The sequence below is a fragment of the Trachemys scripta genome, chromosome 5 (genome assembly GCF_013100865.1).
Source record: "Trachemys scripta elegans isolate TJP31775 chromosome 5, CAS_Tse_1.0, whole genome shotgun sequence".
Classification (NCBI taxonomy): domain Eukaryota; kingdom Metazoa; phylum Chordata; order Testudines; family Emydidae; genus Trachemys; species Trachemys scripta.
In genome coordinates this window covers 131,432,543-131,452,986 of record NC_048302.1, presented here as the reverse complement: position 1 = coordinate 131,452,986, position 20,444 = coordinate 131,432,543, and the positions used below count along the sequence as shown (strand labels likewise).

The following is a 20,444-nucleotide window of genomic DNA, read 5'->3' as shown; positions in this document are numbered from 1 at the left end:
AGCAACAGAGGGTCCTGTGGCACCTTTGAGACTAACAGAAGTACTGGGAACATAAGCTTTCGTGGGTAAGAACCTCACTTCTTGCATCTGAAGAAGTGAGGTTCTTACCCACGAAAGCTTATGTTCCCAGTACTTCTGTTAGTCTCAAAGGTGCCACAGGACCCTCTGTTGCTTTTTATATATTGATTAACTATTGACTACTACTATTTTTAAACAACTTAAACAATTTACTAATATACTTAAACTATAGTATTAATACAGACTTAAGATTAACCAGCTCGAGCACAACCAGACCTCTTCAGTCCAAAATCTTACCCCGCATTCTTCCAAAGATACATTACCTTTCAGTCGACCGTTTCCTGCACTGGCCAGGCACAGATAGTCGGTGAAGCGGGTGTATGTGAGCCTGACAAAGAGTGATCTCTTCTAGGTCAACACGCACACACACTCTTGCGTCTTTACACCTATTTTATACAGTATTTGCTGGCCATGTTTCAAAACAAGTCAACCAATCAAGGTGGCCAAATGTTCTAGGGTGGTATTTGCGGTTGTCTTGATCTTATGAACTGTGCACCTGTACTCGGCTCATCTCTTCTCTATGCGGCTAATTGTGGTCAATTTGCTAGACGCAGAAATGCTCAAGTAGCTTAAGGAGGTATTTGGTTGCAGAGCATAGTAACCACAAGTCTGTATCTACCTTTTCAGAGTTTCCTTTTTAGTCTATAAAGCTTCCTAGATAGATTATGCTTATGCTTGCAGAATTCAACTGTACCTGCTTCTTACAACTTCCGGAAGGTTGAGGCCTAATAGTACTTGACAAGACTTATGCACATTAATCACATGCATGTGTACCTCTTCCTTGTGCTGCATGCTTTTAATCCTAGAACCGGTCCCACAAGCAGAAGTTCTTCTTCAACACAAACAGTAAAGCCGCATTCTTTGTGAGCAGGAAGATTTGAATTCTATCACCATGAAGTTCAGAACAGCCTGACAACCTCCCTGTAAGAGAGACAAGGTGGGTGAGGTAATATTTGTTTATTGGACCGACTTCTGTTGGTGAAAGAGACACGTTTTTGAAAAGTTCCATGCAAGCTCAAAAGCATGTCTCTTTCACCAACAGAAGTTGGTCCAATAAACAAATATTACCTCACCCACCTTGTCTCTCCAATATCCTGGGACCAACACCACTACAACAACATCCCTGCAAGGCAGTTAAATGTTGCCACAAATCCATGATCACCTAAAGACTTCAAGTTGCGAAGTGACAATAGTGAAGTTTCTAGGGGTGTCTGAGAAGCTTAATAATTCATTAATATCTGTTAAAGGCTTGGAGACACAGGTGCCGATTCGGTGGGTGCTCTGGGGCTGGAGCGCCCATGGGGAAAAAAGGGTGGGTGCTGAACACCAGCAGCCCCGTGATCAACTCCTCCCCTCCCCTCAGCATCTCCCACCCTGCTAGAGAGATGTTTTGGTATCCTCATCCCTGTTTTACAGATGTGGACACTGAGACAGAACGGACCTGATTCTCCACTGCCTTTGTATCTCATATGGTCATCTACATCTACGCAGTCAACACAAAACACCACCCAATGAGAATTCTCCACTCACAAAACACCACCCCTGTCATGCTGTCAGAAGTGGCTCATGACCATGACTGCCAACCTGAGGGTAGACTGTCAAAAAGGAGGGCAGACACGCCAAACTGGTTGTATGTTCTATCATTAGATTTCATCATCCCAGTGTGAGTGTGAACTTCTAAAGACTGTAACAGTCTTGGAGTCACAGACAGTCCCCATGGGCATTCCAGTCTATCTTGCCACCAGGGCAAGCTGGACTATGGGATGAATGGTCACTTGACACCAAAAATTACAACAATATTCAGTTTACTCCCAGTCCCAAAGGACCAGGCACTATGTACTCAGATCTCACACCAAAGACAATACCTGTAGCCAATCCTGCAATAAACTAATGAAAGATTTATTAACTAAGAAAAGGAATGAGAGTTATTTACAATGTTAAAACAGGAAGCATACACACACAAATGAGTTACAGTGTTAGATTAAAAAAGGTAATATAACCTTCTATAATTAGCAGCTCTATATGTCCTTGAAGGCTGACCCATGCCAAGCAGCAGGGGGATCTCTTGCTTACGTTCAGGAATCTTTGCCCCCTCAGAGTCCAGACAGCATAAAGATCTCAGTTTCTCCTTGTCAGGGATTTTAAATTCCCTTCACCGCAGAATCCAAGATGATGGGATGCGTTTATGAGTGGGTCTCCCCTTCCTGGAGGGAGTTCAGAATACAATCAACAAGGTCTCTGTCCTTTGATGCTACACAATGCCTCGTTTGCCTTCAATGGGCCATCTTGCATGCAGACAAGCTCTTTACCTTAATCAATGCTTCTTTTCCTGTTTGGTGAATTACACGGTTACAGAGGTTTACAATGCAAATGCTCAATATAACTTTATACCCTGTGATACCACAATAAGTGAGATTCATTTATGCAGCATCCTACAAGCATTCCATAAAGTCTAACAACTAAACACGTTCTTAAAACACTAATATCCATTTTAACCATACTAACCAACAGGTGAGCCAGACTGGTTTCCAGCTATGCATTTGTCAGTGTTCAGTGAGGATGGGCCTTGGCATGAGTTGGCGCTTGCTCTGCTAGCATTACCCACCCAGTGAGAATTCTCCACTCGTTTACAATGATGGGAGCATTTTATATTCACGTGGTGACACAAGATGCCAGGCAAGGGAAAATCAAGCCTGCTTGTTTTCTCAGCAGTAGAAATTATATTAATCACAACTCACTCCATCTGGGCCCTGATTCAGCAAAGTAATTAAGCACGTTCCCAACTTTCAGCATGCCAGCAGCCCCACTGAAGTGAAAACAAGGTTACGTGCCTTACTGAATTGGGCCTTTGTCAATTGCTGCAGCTTACCGAGGTAGAAGGTGACTAAACTTTGTGTGAAAGGAGTGGAGAGGGGAATACTGGGACATGCTTACTAGGGTTTGGCAAAAACTTCCCATCGAAACTTGTATTTGACAGAAAATTGGGTTTCTGTCAAAAGTGAAATTTTGTATGAAAAGTGTCCACTTTCTGTGAAAATGTCGATATTTTCCCAGACAGCTTCAATGTTTCAATCTGGAAATTCTGCCATGGTGTCTTATGAGAGTTGTGGTTTGAGTGCCTCATGCTCCTCGTTCTCCTCTATAGAATGGGTTCCCCAATTGGACTACACCTCCCATAATGCACCACAGCCAGACTTTCATGATGTACCATTTTCCCCTTTCCAAGGTTACTTGGGAAACATTAATTCTGACATGTCCTAACTTCTGAGTGCTTGACTTTGCAACCTTAATAAAGTTATTTTTGTGTAGCTTTTTGTGTGTGTAATTTCTTAGGTGTTTAAAAAAGCAAACCCATGCCCACGTGGATCAACAGCAAGGCTGAAACCTTTAGATCTACCTCACAGACACCTGCCACTTGAGCTTAGGGAGTAACGGACAGCAGTAGTAAGTTGTTATCCTCTATGTGGACCAGCACTAGAGGGGAATGAGACACACACTTCCAGTAGGCTTCACAGATAATTGCTGACCGCAGGGGAATGATGAGACTCTGGAATCTTGGATTCCATTTTAGGCTCTAGAGGGGAATATTCTCTACTAGGCACAACTTCTTCTGCTCCTTCCCCCAAACTTGTCCCCTTCTCTTGTGTCCCCTCCAACCTGCCTAGGAGAGGCTCGTGTCTTCCCAACCCATTGCTCCTCATCCGACTCCCATTCTCTTCACCTAGCCAGTCCCATTCCCCACTCCTCAAGTTTCTTAACTCAGTCCCAGTCTCCTTGCCCAGCCAGTCCTAATCTCCCTCTCTGGACAAGTTGTCCAAGACTCAGTTCCCACCCTGCTATCCCAGACTTCCCCCTTCACGCAGCCAGTCCCAATCTAGTCCCAGTTTCCCATCTCTCAGCTCCTCATCTGATCTGTTTCTCTGCTTTCCCCCTGCCCTCTAGTTGTGCCCTGCCCATACTTCTCAGTCCTACTGGTTCCCAGTCCCAGTCTCCCTCCCTGGCTTCTTTATCCAGCCTCAGTGTCCCCTGCCCTGCCTCCCTCAGTTCCTTGTCTCAATCTATTCCATCTGCCCTATAAGTCTGTCTCTTGTCCACTCTGCAGTCAAATCAGGCAGCTTCCTCCTCCGAGCTGCCTGGGCCCAGCAAGGGAGTCATTGAAAGCAAAGGAGAGAAAGACTCCCTGTCTTCAGTTCTGGTGCCGGGACCCAGAGCCAGCACAACCCAAAACATTCCAGATGAGCAATTGCTGGGAAAGTCCTGCTCACCCCCGGGAGTATGCGTAGTGCACATGGACTCTTCCGAGATTTTCGCTCTAAGAAGTCTTTACTGAACAAGTGCACACTTGCAATTTTTCAGAGGCTTGTAATCTGGCTACAATTGAGTGGATTTTCATGGGGATGACAAAAGGCACATCCCTGACATAACAGCCACCCCTCTTCAAAATGTCAAGTCCCTGCGCCAAAGCATGGTAGCACTGAAGTCTTTTTTTTTTTAAACAGTCACCAGAATTTAACATGGACAAAACAATGTAATTTTTTCCTAGCCTCATTCTCAAAAGTGGCTGAGCAATTTTAGCCATGCTAGCTGAATTTTTCCAAAATTACAGCGCTATAGACAGCATCACTTGATGCCTTTATTACATGGCTTGTTATCACCACAACATTGTTAGTAGCTGTAGATAATTCTATTTGTTCTGGCAGAATCAATTCAAAACAAGCTGATAAAAGATGATTAAGTAGCTGCACTGTAATATCATTCAAAAGTGCATCTGCACCCAGGTTTAACGTTGCATCAAGCTCATATCATGTCTCATTAACCACATTACAAGATGTGATCAGCAAATATTGGCCCAAATTTGGGTTAATGGAAAAGGAACAGGTCATTAAATGCTCCATTCTAGAATTCTGGCAGGAAGGGAGAGGCTGTGCCTCCCCAAACAGGCTATTGTGGCCCCGCCCATGCTCCGCCCCCAGGCCAGGCCCCCCTCCTGCTGTTCCCAACGCTCTGCCCTGGCTGGGCCAGGTTGGCTGGAGCTGGCCAGCTCGCCTCCTGCAGGGACTCAGGGCGGCTGGTTCTGGGGCCGCCCAGAGCCCTGGGACTGGCTGCTCGGAACCGTGGGGCTGGGGGTACTGCAGCCATGCTGCCTGCAGCACTGGGGCTGGGAGCACTGCGGCCGCACCGCCCAGAGGCTGGGGGCACTGAGACTGCACTGCCTGGTGCACCGGAGCTGGGGCCTGCCCCCCGTGGCTGCCTGGCACTGGCCAGGTGGTTGTTGTGGGGGTGCTTTGGGCTCCAGTGGGGAAGGGGGTAGATGGGGTGGGGCAGGGCCTCAGGCAGAAGGGGATGGCCGGGGGCTAGTCTCCCTGGGCGGCCGGGTCACCGACTGCCCATGAACTCATGGACAAAATTCTATGCATTTGAATGTAACAAGGCCATGGGGCCAGTTTAAAAAAAAAATCTATTTATTATGCAGCACAGTTTGGTTTTAATTCATCAGTTTTTGCCCCTTATAAGAAATCCAAAATATTTAGGGTGAAAGATCAGGAACAAAGAAATGTTAAGTGTCAAAGCAATTCCCCTGCAAAATGTCAAACTAGCTACCCTGGGCAAACGTCTCTGTGGCTGTAAACTGTCACAGCATCACTATCTGTACGTCAACAGAGAGTCTGGCCCAATAATAGCAACCCTCATTTTCAAAGCACATCACAGGCATTAATAAATATATCTACAAAACACTCCTGGGAGGTTAGCTGAGGTCTCCAGACTCCTCTACACGGGGATTTCCCAGGAGAAAGACAACATTGACAGGGTGAACATATGGCAGCAGTCCATAAGGCAACTGGACATAATTTAGAACAGCCTGATACAATCTTGAGGCTGTTCTAGATTACAAAGGGACCAGAGTGGCTCCTGGACAGTCACATGATCTGGAAATGTAAAAGTGACTTAAAGCCACCTTTTCTATTTCCTATCTCAGATGGGCCTTTAATATACACGGCTAAGGCTTCAGCCCCATGTCTTGCTCTTACTTTATATTATTTACGTTAGCCCTTGCCCTTGATACTATTACATGTGATAGTGTTAACCAATACATCCTGCTGAAACAAATATACTACCTATCGAAACTGTGTGTTGCCTAGGGTTACCATATTTCAACAATCAAAAAAGAGGACGGGAGGAGCCCCGCCCCCGTCCTGCCCTAGCCCCGCCCCTGCCCCTTCCATTCCCTCCCACTTCCCGCCCCCCTCAGAACCTCCAACCCTCCCCCCCACTCCTTGTCCTCTGACTGCCCCCTCCTGGGACCCCTGCCCCTAACTGCCCCCGAGGACTCCAACCCCTACCTAAGCCTCCCTGCTCCTTGTCCCCTGACTGCCCCTTCCTGAGACCTTCCCCGCATCCTAACTGGCCCCCTAGGACCCTATCTCCTACCTGTCCCCTGACTGCCCCCTCCTGAGACCCTCCCTCCATCCTAACTGGTCCCCTAGGTCCCTACCCCCTATCTGTCCCCTGACTGCTTCAACCCTTATCCACACCCCCACCCCCAGACAGACACCAGAGACTCCCACGCCCCATCCAACCACTCCCCACCCCCTGACAGCCCCCCCCAGAACTCCCGACCCATCTAAATCCCTCTGCTCCCTGTCCCCTGACTGCTCCAATCCCTCTCCGCACTCCTGCCCCCTGACTGCCCCCTCCTGGGACCCCTGCTCCTAACTGCCCTCCAGAACTCCACCCCCTACCTAAGCCTCCCTGTTCCTTGTCCCCTAACTGCCCCCTCCTGAGACCCCCCCCACCCTAACTGCCCCCCTAGGATCCTGCCCCCTACCTGTACCCTGGACTGCCCAAAACCTTATCCACACCCCCAGACAGCCCCCCCGAACTCCCAACTCATCCAACCCTGCTCCCTGTCTCTTGACTGCCCCCTCCAGAACCTCCCTGCCCCTTCTCCGGCCCCCTGGCCCCCTTACCGTGCCGCTCAGAACAGAGTGCTGCGGAGCGGCGCGCTGGGCAGCAGGGGAGGCGAGCAGGGGGAGGAGCTGCAGACTGCCGGAGGCCCGAGGCCAACGGCCGGCCGGTGATCTGCGAATGCAGGGAGCGGGAGGGAGGGAGAGAGAGGAGGGGAGTGGTCTCAAGTTGCAGGGGAGAGGAGGGGGAAGTGTAGAAGGGGCTCTGGCTGTCAGAGCCCCATGCAAGTGGTACGAATCCGGCCGGCTGCCCTGTCAGCTGTGCGCGCTCTGCATGGGGCGGGGGGGGGGAGGGAAATCCGGACATTTACAAATTCCCCCCAGACGCTATTTTTAACTCAAAAAAGCCGGACATGTCCGGCAGAATCCGGATGAATGGTAACCCTAGTTTGCCTGACATTATAGATTCCGGTGCAGAAATGAATTAAATTGATATATGCCCATATCACCCTATATACTGCAAAACCGCTCTGTTGCTGCTTGTTGAGTCCAGAGTGCTGCATAATCCAGGCTTCAGATAGTTTATTTAACAGAGTACATTTTTCCATGGTTTCATAGAGTTTGTCTAGAGGTTTATGGGATTTTGCTCACTGAATCAGTCATTTTAAATCTTTCAGGTTCTATATTTTCCCCTGTTTGTACGGCATTTCCCATTACAGAAACTGTATTCAGAGTCAGTGACAGGCACCAACCTAAAACTGCCATTTGGCTTTAACTGTCTCTCTTTGGGACAGTTTGGCAATTGGCTGCTGCGATCTGGTGGCAGAATAACTCGATGGTTTCCATGCCCAGCTCTGTCACTGCCTCAGCGCCTCACTTAGGACAAGCCAAAGCAGACCCAGTGTTCAACCTGGGGTGCCCAAACTGGATGTTTGGGAGAGAGAGACTACCATTTCCCCAGCCCTTCTACTGCTGCTCTTCCAGCCAGTGGCCTGCAGTGGGGGATGGGACCCCAGTGCATGCCATCTGATGGAGTTTATTGCCAACTCTTGCGATTTCCTCACAACTCTAGGAATTTTGTGGTGTTTATTTATCTGCCTCAAGAAAATATGATGAAAGTTGCCAACTCATGAATTTTCCCAAATTCAAGATGGCCACCATCTCTTATTACTGTCAGTGGGGCTCAAGCCAGCAAGATGGCTGCCATTTCCCTACAGTCTCTCTGCATGTGGAAGTGAAGCTGCCCTTAATAAAGTTGGCTGCTATCTCCCGCTGTTTTCAATGAGATCAAAGCCATGTCCTCAGGCAAAATGGCTACCACCCTATGATTCAGGGGACTAGACAGGGCACAGGGACTATAAATAGTTCATAATCACTGGATTCTTGTTATCAAGGTCCCCAACCCAGCCTGGTTCCAACTAGAGTTGGGCAAAATTATAAATGTCCATTTTAGGCACCTAAATGCCAAGTCTTTTATGCAGAATCAGAGACCATAAAAACCACTAGGACCCTTGCTGTAGCTTTGCTCTCTACACCAGTAGCTCTCAACCTGTGGTCCACAGACCCTATGTCTAAGGGGTCCACAAAAGACTTAGACTGGAAACTGAATGAACAGAATTCAACTATCTATACAGACAATAGATTTCCAAAGGGTCCCACAGCTCCGTTCGAAATTTTGTAGGGGGATCCTCAAATGAAAAAAAAAGTTGAGACCCACTGCTCTACACAACATTATGATTAGGAGGAAAGCACACGGATACAGCTGGTTTACAATATATAATTTTTACTAACCATACGCAAACATACAAAACCTAACTACATATATATATATATATATATATATATACCACCGCTCTGTTAGATTCCGGTGGCTTATGTGACAGACGACAACAGAGGACCGCTGGATGGATCCCAAACTATTTAAAGAGATGATACTCAATTCTTATGCGCTATATACTCCTTCCCTCTAAAAGGAAATTGAAAAAAAAAACCATTTACGAATGCCTTATATCAAAACTCCTATAATTAAATATATGACAACCCTTTTGTTTTCTTAATACTATCAGGGAGTTTTCACATGGGAAATGTATCCCAGACTGTTCTAACCTTAGCAAGAACATCTGGTGCTCTTTCTTTCCCAACCTTCAGCCAGGAGATATGAAATAAGCCTGGTGATTTTCAGTGGGTTCGTTCTTTATTTGGGAAGGCCCAAATGAGTTACTAAAAGGACAAAGGGCAATTTGCCGTTTCAAAAGTGAAGTGTAAGACATACATGCAGGGCCAATCCTCAGCTTCAGCCTAGGAGAACTCAGTGAAACTGAAGGAAAGAGGGGGATTCTGATCCAGATTTCGAACATCCTCGTTTGTCAGAGTTTGGGTATGGAATTAATAGGTCTATTTGCAACATTCAGTTTAGGTTTCAAGCACTGGGTAGGTATGTTCAGATCCAGGCTTTTAGGGCTTGGGTGTATCTCCTTTAGGAACTGATCCCATAAAGTGTTCAGCACCCTCAATTAGAGCTCGGTAACATTTTTTGACCTAAACTTTTTTTCTGGCAAAAAATGCCTATTCAGGTTTGTGTAAACTTTTTGTGACTTTGTGTTGATTTTTGCCAATCTATTTTGGTTGGAAAAAAACAAACTTTAAAAAAGTTCTGAAAAAAAAGTTTCATTTTGATATTTTTAAATGCAACATTTTGTTCAAGATGACTTTATGTTTAGAAATTTCCCTCAATTTTATGTAAAAAACCCCCCTAAACGTTCAAAGAACCCTGCTCAAATCAAACCAGAATGTTTTGTGTTGGGTCAAATGAAGCATTTAATTCAATCCAAAACCATTTTTTAAACTTTTCGATCTTCCAGAAATTTGACAAAAAAATCATTTTCATGTTGACCCAAAAAAGACTGTTTTTCAATTTTTCTGAATGGCCAGTGAACTGAACAATCAGTTATTCTCCCTGCTTTGCCCTCAGTTCCCACTGAAGTCAACGGGAATCAAGGACATTCAATGCCTTATACCAGCAGGCCCTTATTGTGGGATGAACCTCCAAAAAGTTTACAAGGTCTTGATGGGGTTGGTTCAGATCAGACTCCAGAGGTCTAGAGCTGAGCCATACTATCCGAGCCTCCTGCTTCTGAAAAATGGAGCAGGAAAACTCAAGAGAAGGGGGTTTCTCATGGGCTTCTCGGCATCTCCTCTTCTGCTCCCAGGCAGAAATACCCTCTGACTCAATGGCTGTTCTCGTGATCATAGAATCATAGACGATTAGGGGTGGAAGAGACCTTAGGAGGTCATCTAGTCCAACCTCCTGCTCAAAGCAGGACCAACCCCAACTAAATCCCAGCCAGGGCTTTGTCAAGCTGGGCCTTAAAAACGTCTAAGGATGGAGATTCCACCACCTTCCTAGGTAACCCATTCCAGTGCTTCACCACCCCCATAGTGAAATAGTTTCTCCTAATATTCAACCTAGACCTCCCTCACTGCAACTTGAGACCATTGCTCCTTGTTCTGTTATCTGTCACCACTGAGAACAGCCGAGCTCCATCTTCTTTGGAGCCCCCTTCAGGAACAAAATACATAAATATAAGTCCAAGTGATCTGCTGTAACAAACATCACCTCAATCCTCATCAGGGACCGAACTGAGGGCTAAAGTATGAACTTCAACAGCATGAGTTGAAGGACTGAGGGTACATCTACGCTGCAAAAACCAAAAGCCCTCAGCAGAGAGTCCCAGCGGCTGGGTCAACTGATGTGGGTTCGGGGACTCACGCTTTGGGGCTAAAAATAGCATTGTAGTCATTCCCACTTGGGCTGGAGCCTGGGCTCTGAGACCCGCCCCACCTTGCCTCAGTGGGAACAACTATACTGTTATTTTTAGCCCCATCGTGTGAGCCTGAATCACTTGACTCGGGCTCGGAGACTCGTTGCTGGCGGCCTTTTTTTGCAGTATAGATGTACCTTAAGTCCCCAGCTGTATCTCTAGCAGACTTATATCCTCCCTGGATCAGGCACGGAAGAGGTCATATAGCAGACTTGACTGTAAGTTACAATAGCGGCCATAAAATGGTTTGATTCTAATTTAGACAAAGGAGCAGTCCAAATTCTTCCCCGGTATAATTCAGAGTTACACCACGGATGTATTTGGCCCAGTTGATTTACACCAGGGTTCAGCTTAGTGCATTGTGTTTTCCATACCAGTTCTGCCATCTCTAGGACTGATGACCACCTTATATAAAAGGGAATAAAACCGGAGTAATACTTAATGATACTAACTATACATCCTTTCCCACAGCCTTCCTGAACCCCATTTAAAACAACCCTTCAGGCATCCAATATAGATTTACGCCCCCCCTTCATGACAAAACTGACAGGATCCTTCTCGGATTCGCTGCAAAACAAATACCTTTTCCCTGTCACATAATTTACAAATGATGTAATCACTGAAGTCAGAGCCACAGTTGTGGTGCCATAAGCCTGGATTTTCTGCAAAACCCCTTGGGAAAGCAGTCTAATATACATATGTAGATTTTTAATCCATCGAGAAACAACCCAAAGAATACAAATGACAATCTAAAACCTGACTTGGACTGAAATGGTTTAAAATTTAGGGCTAGGCTGTGGCTCTAGACACAGATTTGGGCAATGCAGAGTGAATAATGTGCATCATGCTAGAGGTACGTCTACATTACAGCTGTGCGTAGAGTACAGATATGTCAAGCCCAGCGAGCACGGGTATAAAGAGCAGTGTAGACAATGAACCGCAGGTTAGGTGAGTAGAGTATAGTGCCCTACATGCCTGAATGCCCAGGGCCAACACTTACATGGGCTCTCTACACACCCAAGCAGCGCCTCCCATGTCTACTGTGCTATTTTTAGCAGTACAGGGTCCTGTTACCTCTCTGCTGCTGGAGTCTTTCCCTGCAGTGTTTAGCTCCATGTGTAGTGCCTGTATTCTAAATGCTGCCGTAAGGGTAGACACAGCCTGGAGGTAGCACCTGGAAGGGCATGGCTACACTTGCAGAGGTAGAGCGCTTTGAGTTAAACCAGCTTTCATAGAGCGCAGCAGGGAAAGCGCTGCAATCTGTCCACGCTGACAGTGCATGGCCACATTAGCAGCTCTTGCAATGGCCACAGAGAGCAGTGCATTGTGATGGCTATCCCAGCATGCAAGTGGCTGCAACGTGCTTTTCAAATGGGGGTGGGGTGGAGTATGACAGGGAGTGTGTTGTGTGTATGTGGGGGGGAGAAAGAGTGGGTTTTGGGGTGGGGAGAGCATATCAGCATGCTGTCTTGTAAGTTCAGACAGCAACAGACCCCCCCCTCCTCCCCCGCCTCGCTGTCTCTCACAACACACAGCATTCCACAGTAATGTTGCTTTGTCTTGGAGCAGATAAGCAGCTGGCTGTCAAATGGAGCTTTCAAAGGGCATATCCAAAACAATGACAAGAGTGGCCACTTGACTTAAGGGGATTATGGGACGTTTCCGGAGGCTGATCAGAGCGCAGTAATGCAACACCTCGTTCACACTGACGCTGGGGCGCTCCAGCGGGGGCACAGCAAACGTTATTCTACTCGCTGAGGTGGAGTACCAGGAGCGCTCTAGGCGCAGAATCAAAGTGCTCTACGTGCCTTGCCAGTGTGGACGGGGAGTGAGCTAGGGCGCCCGGGGCTGCTTTAATGCGCTGTAACTCGCAAGTGTAGCCAAGCCCTCAGAGACACGCCTCTGATCCTGACCCCGCTCCCTCCTTGCTCTCAGGAGGTAGAAATGTACTGCTGGCAGAGTACCCATGCTGGATCAGCCAGTCTGCCCATTCCCTCCCTCTCTGCCCATGTGCCCTGGGGCTGGAGTAAGCAGGTGATAGGCCCCATTTACTTCTATGCACAGAGACCCAAGGTCCAGATAGAGCAGGGATGTAAGGGGGCAGGGGCATTCTTACTCTCCCCTGAATGGGTGCATAGCCTGGTAAGAATCTAGCCCTTTACTGGTAAAAACAGACATTGGCCCAGTTGACACGTTCTGCTCTGGCCTGGAGTGGGGGCCGACAACTGGATCCTGTGTTCAGTTTGGTCCCATCTCTAACCTCTACCCTGCAACTGATTTTGGGACATTCCTTTTAGAAAACAAACACAGCAGGAATGGGCCCTCTCCACGCATGAAGGATAAGGTAGCTGGCTACGCTGCCCTTTAAGCAGGATAATTAATGTGAGCCTAATGTACTACCTGCCCTGTAGGAGCCTTGTCTGGGCCTGCCCCAGGGTCAGCTCCCTGCCCCAGGAACAGAAGCCTTCCCCTCTCAGCTCAGGCCGGCTCCATGGTCCCGCTGCAGGTGAGCAATACGTACGCTCCAGGGGAATGCTGGAGGGCTGGGGGGTGTGGAGCATATCTCTTGCTTACCTGCAGAGGGGCATGCTTGTGCGGCCTGTGCCCAGAGGTGTCAGGGAACTGACCTCTGCCAGACGCAGCTAAGGCTCCCTCACGCTAAGGGTAGGTGGTAGCGAGGTGCCTCCCCTCAACCAAACCCTGGGGAGCATCAGAATTATACAGCACTACACAGGTGGCCTGAGATCAGATACAGATTATGGGCTGGAGTTTTAAAGGTATTTCGGGGCCTATCTGTATCTTTAGAGCCTAAACACCTTTAGAAATCCAGCCCCTAGCCTCAAAAGGCATTCACTTGGATCTCTGCTAATGGGAAGGGTGCTATGGCATATCCAGCCAGGGAGTAAGTTTAACTCCAGTGGTTTACTTCACAGAGTCCATGCATTCTCTTCTCCATCGGCACGTAGAACTCCTATTACTATCAACAGGAGCTGAACATGCCCAGAAAGGGAAGCATACACTCCGGGTGCGATTAGGGTTTTGTCCCTTGTTAGGCAAACAGCTTCCTAAAGTGCCTTATTAGACAGGCAAACATATTCTTATTAATTGCACCAATACTCTTGACGATTGCATCGTATGGTTGGGGATATGTATCACAATACCAAGAAGGGTGTAGGTTACTCAGCTGATAAAACTCCATGGAGGTACTAGGGAATACATTTCGATTTCAAGCAATATTTTTGCAGATCAGTCTAGGACCAAAAAATGAATAACACCACTGCACTTATATGCAGAGTTATCAAAGCGCTCACAGAGCTTTTAAAATACTCATTAGTTAAGCTTCCCAACCCCAACAAATTAGGTAACTATTATCCCTGTTTCACTGGTGAGTAAGCAGCAGGGTCAAGTGATATGTCCAGGGTCACACCGGAAGTTAATTACCAGTCCTAATTGCTAGGTTCCTGCTAATCACTAAGAATTGCTCTTTTCCACAGAGGACTGATCCTCCGCTGGTGGGAAATGGTGTAGCTCCACTGATTGCAATGGAGCTCTACTGATTTATATCCAGTGAGGAATTATATTTGTGTCTGTAAAGCCACACCGTACGTTTGCAAAAACTCTCCTGCTAAGCACTGTTTAGGCATTCACACATTTGAAATGGTGCAACGCAATGAAAAGAAATCAAAGGCAGCCTGGTTTTGAAAGTCAAACCATAAATGAACTTGTACAATTTAGAAAAACATCTCTAAAAGCCACCGGGAAGCTGACACCAAAGTCGTTTTTACACTGAAACTGTCAGATTGCACAAACGGAGAAAGACAAACGTAGTTGGGAAATACGCTCCAAGGAGAAGGGCCAGAATTTCAACGGGTGTAAATTGGCATCACTCTGTTGATTTCAATGGAACGACAATGATTTACACCCGCTGAGGATCTAGCCCAGCTTTCCAACTGGAAACAGAAAACATGTTTATTAAAAAGAGATAGTGTTGGACAATCTTTCCCCTCTGTTTCCTATTTGAAATAACTCTGTAGTAGAGCTTCCAATCTCCTAGGCTCATTAACAGCATGCAAAAGAGTTGGGGTAGGATTTAATGCCAGAGTTTCGACCATCCGGGCCCTTCTAAGGGGCGTGCATAAGGTTGTGACCACATGTCAAATACAAAGCAATTGAATTTATTCCACTCATGTTTCTATAATCAAACTTTTCATTTCCGTAGCACACTGAGTCCAATGATCTCAAAGCTCTTTACAAACTATGAAGCCTCACACTACTCCCCAGGAGGTAGGTCAATAACATTATATCCATTTAGTGCAATAGAAAACTGAGGCACAGAGAGGGTTAAGTGGCTTACTTAAAGTCACACTGTGAATGAGAATCCTGGCTCCCGGTCCCATGCTCTGAGCAACATGCAATATGTGACTAAGGGGAGATATGATAAAGCTCTGTAAAATCATGAACGGTGCAGAGAAAGTGAATAGGGAAGTGCTATTTTCCCCTTCACATAACACAAGAACTGGTGGCCACCCAATGAAATCAAGAGGCAGCAGGTTTAAAACAAACCAAAGGAAGTATTTCTTCACACAGCGCACAGTCAGCCTGTGGAACTCCTTGCCAGGGGATGTTGTGAAGGACAAAAGTGGGTGAAAAAAGAATTAGTTAAGTTCATGGAGGATAGGTCTGTCAATGGCTATTAGCCAAGGTGGTAAGGGACACAACCCCACGCTAAATCTTTGATTGTCAGAATGTGGGACTGGATGAAAGGGGGATGGATCTCTCAAATTGCCCCTTTCTGTTCATTCTCTCTGAAGCATCTGGCACTGGCCACTGTTGGAAGACAGGATACTGGGCTAGATGGACCATTGGTCTGACCCAATATGGCTGTTCTTAAGTTCTTATACTTCTTCTTTTACTTAGGGTGAGAACTGGCTCTTAAATATAGCTAATTAACCCTTACAACATCCTGATGAGGTAGAGAAAATAGCACCATCATCATCACAAAAGAGAAACTGAGGCAAAGCAGATAAGTGACTTGGCCAAGGCCACATGGCCAGAGGCAGGATTAGACCTCACAAGTTCTTGGCTCCCTGCTATGACCTTAAACCATGAGTTACTCAACTAAATCTCAATTTTTCAAAGTGCTGTTAGGAACAGTAAGTCCAGAAATGATTTTTAAAAGGGACAAACCCACCACCACAAATATCTTCTAAAAGTGTTCCGATGGAGCGGCTATGTCCCTGCATGCTTTTTGTAATTGATTTTTCCAATGGATTAAACAAATCTGGCTATTACGTTGCCTACAATAAGCAATGAGGCGTTTCGTGTCATCTGAATCTCAGATACACCGCCTTTGATCACGTGACACCTCCCTGTAGGCTCAGATGACAACAGGATGGGAAAAAGGCCTGGCTAGTGTCAAGAGGATGCATTCTGACCCCTCCAGCACCCCCTCAACAATAACTAAGGGCATGAGAAAATCCGATGCAGAATGGCTGTAAGATTTCCTGGCCCTTAGGACTTCCCTAAAGCTGTTTATTTAATGAGTTGTCTGTGACTGGAGAGGGATGGTTGACGATGCGGCGTCAGATCTCAGCTGGTGTAGATAGTCTACACTGACTTCTAGGAGCTATTTTGATTTCCATTAGCTGAGGATCTGTCCCACTAACTATATTTTGGGGGGTCTGAAAGAGAATAGGGGGATTTAAACTCCCTTTTCTTTATGAACTAGCTATGCTGCTCCAAGGGGAAGATCTGCTGGCATGGGCCTAGATGCCTCTGTCCTACCTTGTGAACTAGTACTTGTGTTTCTAACCAAGGTACTGAAACCTGGCTTTGGAGCAGGGGGTTGCCAGCTCTTCTTCCCAAAACTACAGAGGCTGCCTGCATGCCAGAGCAATATTGGCACAAAGATTTTAACCCTTAGAATACTGGCTGGGGAAATGCACTAAGCGGCACAGGGATGATAATCTTAATACTGCTTTGCATTTTACAGCACCTTTCATTGGAGGATTTCAAAGTGCTACCCAGACACTCAGAACTAAGCCTCACATCTTCCGGTTAAGGTAGGTGGGTCTATACTATATTCATTTTACAGATGGTAAACTGAGGCACAGAAAGGTGGAATCACTTGCCAAATGCACCAGAATAAGCCAGAAGCAGACTCAGGAATAGAATCTAGGAGTTCCTACCACTAGGCTAGAGAATGAGGAACTCAATAGGCCCTGATAAACAGTATGGCCTATCACAAGGTCTCGGCGAAATGCAGACAAAACAAGAGTTTCGTCTCTCAGCAATCAGCATAGAGACTGGTAGCAGCCATGGGAAATCGCCCAGAAAAATGCTATCATTCTAGAGAAGACTTTGGCTCATGGTCCAAAATACCCCCCTGGCATCACACTCCGTTGAAGGCAATGGAGTTACACCAGATACGGGTTTAGCCCAATATTTTTGCAGCCATAGTCAAGAGGAGGATGCCTTCTGCCCATGTCTGCCCTCTTCATTTGCAAATGTGGTGCCCAATCCAAAGCCCAGCCAAGCCAAGGAGCCGCTTCCCACTGACCTGTGCGGACATTGGCTCAGGGCCTCTAGTCTTTGGCAACTTATTGTGATGAGGCTCAGGGCTGCCAATCAGGAGAATGACTCATGGGGAACTGAGAAAGGACCAGTGTAACCCACACCCCTCCTGGGTGTGATGTTCTGTCCTATCTAGTGACACCGAGACCACTTAGAGTTAAATGAGTCGGCAACAGCCTTAGCTTGGGGCCATATGGCTTTTAGCTCATGCAACAGAGGTCCTAGGTTTGATCCCGGAGGGCTTTACCAGGACAACCCAATCCAAGAGCACAAAACTTGGGAGAAATACACCAAAGTAACCACTGATGCTCCTGACCAGACCATGTTAAAGAACTTGATTCTCTCAGTGTCTCTTTGCCAAAAGGATGCCGCGCTCTCCGGGCAGTTTGGGCAGTTTCAGAAGGATCACAGCATAAAACGCGTGTTACCCCCCCTCCCCTTACCACACCCTTAGGTCAATGTCTGACCCAGACTAGCGCCAGCTGCTGATGGACACTCCACGGCGGTGGGGAACAGGGCGCACAGAGATTGCGAAGCTCTTTGGCGAGGAGCATTATTATTCCGCCCTTGAGAAGGACCCCGCCTCCCTTTCATTGCAACCAGCGCTTGAAATGAAGCCTGGAAGTTTACTCATGGCAGAGAGCAACCGCGAAGAGCGAGCGGGGTCTCGCTCCTCCACCTAGCTGGGGAGGACACGACAGCGCAGTGCCGGGGTTCACTTACCGAAAGGCAGGACGAAAAAGAAAGGGAACCAGCAGAGAATGAAAACCCCCACGACGATGGCCAGGGTCTTGGCCGCTTTCTTCTCCCGGGAGAACTTCAGGAGGCGCACGGAAAGCGAGCTCCTGAAGTTGTGCCCTTTGCTCCGGGCGCTGGAGAGCGAGTCCTCCACCACGCTGCGACAGTGGATCCGCAACACCACTTCCATGGACTTGCCCCTCTCCTTCTTGACCCCCGCCTCCAGGCTCTTGGTGGTCCGCCGGGCCACCACGTAGATCCTGAAGTACATCACCAGGATGACCATGAGGGGCAGGTAGAAGGAGAAGAGGGAGGAGAAGAGGGCATAGCCCGGCTCCTCGGTGATGCTGCAGATGCTCTCGTCCGGGGGAGGCGGCTCCTTCCATCCCAGCAGGGGCCCGATGGAGATGACCATGGAGGAGAGCCAGACCACCCCGAGGATGACCACCGCCTTCTTCTCGGTCATGATGGTGGGGTACTTGAGGGAGTACTTGACCCCGATGTACCTGTCCACCGAGATGATGCACAGGCTCATAATGGAGGCGGAGCAGCACAGGACATCCACCGCCGCCCAGATGTCGCAGAAGATGCGCCCGAAAGCCCACGAGCCCAGCACCTCCAGGGTGGCCGAGAAGGGCAGCACGGTGGTACTGAGCAGCAGGTCCGCGATGGCCAGGTTGACGATGAAGTAGTTGGTGACCGTCTGCAGGTGCCGGTTGCAGGCCACCGAGAGGATGACCAGGATGTTGCCCACGATGGCCGAAAGGATGAAGAGGGCCAGGAAGACCCCCACGCCCACCGCCTGGAGATCCAGGGCCAAAGGCAGGGAGGTGCCATTGGTCTCCGCGTCCTCCCCCGGCAGCCCCCACTCCCTCCAGGACCGGTTAGCGCTGCCCTGTCCCGTCCGGTTCCCATTCAAGCTGGCATTGATCAGATCAGGGAAAGTCATTTTAAAAGGGTCCGGTCTCCATGGAGGATGGCTCCACTGTGAAAGGGACGCCGGGGATGTTCCCCCGCCGCCCTCCCTTGCACCGCAAAGAGTTTCTTCCTCCCCCACTCACCCCCAGTCAAGTCCCCAGCCGGGAGGTTGTATCTCAGCTTTCCAGCCCACCCCAGCCGGGCAAGTCTCCCGGGAAGCGATGGGGGGAGCAAAAGGAAAGGAAGAGCATGGGGTACCCTTGGCTCGCCTTCATCCGAGAAGATGCCTCGGTTGAGGATGCAGGAGTTGGCCGGACGGATGCAACAAGAGAGCGCTTGTAAATTTCACGTCCATCCTCCCCTCCCTTCCCAGTCCAGGAGGCAGAAAGGAAAACCCAGCTCTAAGGCGGAGGGAGGGGCGGAAAGTACCAGCTCCTCGGATGCTCAAACTTTGCATTCAATTGGTGGCACGGCTGAGAGAGCGAGCGAGAGCGAGCTCTGTGCCTCGCTTCCCGGGGTGGTGGCAACCTCAGTTCTCCAAACTCCTCCTAACGCTTCTGTTGCATTCCCGTGCTGATCGGGGAGGGGGGGATGCTGGAGGAGCAGGAGGAAGAGGAGGGAGTTGTTACTTTGGAAAGAAAAGGGATCCCAGAGCCTGACATCCACGAGGATCCGGTCCAGCTCCACGCCAGGAGGATGCAAAAAACTCCTTCTCTGCAGGGCAAGCGCTGGGGGAAGGAACCACTCCGGGGCATTTTTAAAGAAAGAGGCAACCACACCGCTAAATATAGACCGCGCTACCCCCTGCTGCAGCTGCACCGAGTCGACGCTCAGCGTTTACCGAGGCAGGAGAGAGGCCCCTGTCCAACGCTAGGGGGCAGCAAATGGCTGGAATCCTCTCCCGCCAGAGCCACCTGGGCTCAGACTCCAGGGGAGGGAGTCGGAGGATCGAGCCCAGCGCCAGGCTTCTGCAGGGGGGTTGCCGCCCGGGGCCTGCCCCAGTCTCCCTAGGCACGAGTGGTGCCCGTGGCGCGCTGCCGAGCGGTCCCGAGCCCCTTTGGGGGAACACCCCCTTCCCGGGGGAGGGCTGCTGACGCGGGCTTGGCTTCTGCCCCCTCCTGCTGCTCCCCTTCCTGCCCCAAGCATCGCTGCCTCCTCCAGCTAGCACCCCCTGCCCATTAGCCTCGATCCAGCAGCCCCCTCCGCCAGGCAGCCCCCTTTCCTCCCCTACCTGGCACTGCCACCTCCCCATAACCGCCCCCTGCTTCTCTCATCTCCTCCCCATCCTGCCGGGAGCTCCCAGCCCGGCTGCCTCCCATCCACCACTCCCCTTGACCCCCAGGTATTGCCCAGCCTTCCTTTAACCAACCCCCTAGGAGCGCCCTCCCTCCCTCTGCAGCCAGGTGCCGGA

At 48.8% G+C, this 20,444-nt stretch overlaps 1 protein-coding gene across 1 annotated transcript in view; it reads right to left on the bottom strand.

Annotated features, from left to right (window-relative positions):
- The window catches only part of ADRA1D (adrenoceptor alpha 1D), a 66,470-nt gene extending 47,406 nt beyond the window's left edge, over positions 1–19,064 (bottom strand). The window contains exon 1 of the mRNA XM_034772548.1: positions 18,101–19,064. Within this exon, the coding sequence (XP_034628439.1) occupies positions 18,101–19,064 (964 nt within the window). The remainder of the gene's footprint in view (positions 1–18,100) is intronic.
- Between the last annotated feature and the right edge of the window lie 1,380 nt (positions 19,065–20,444).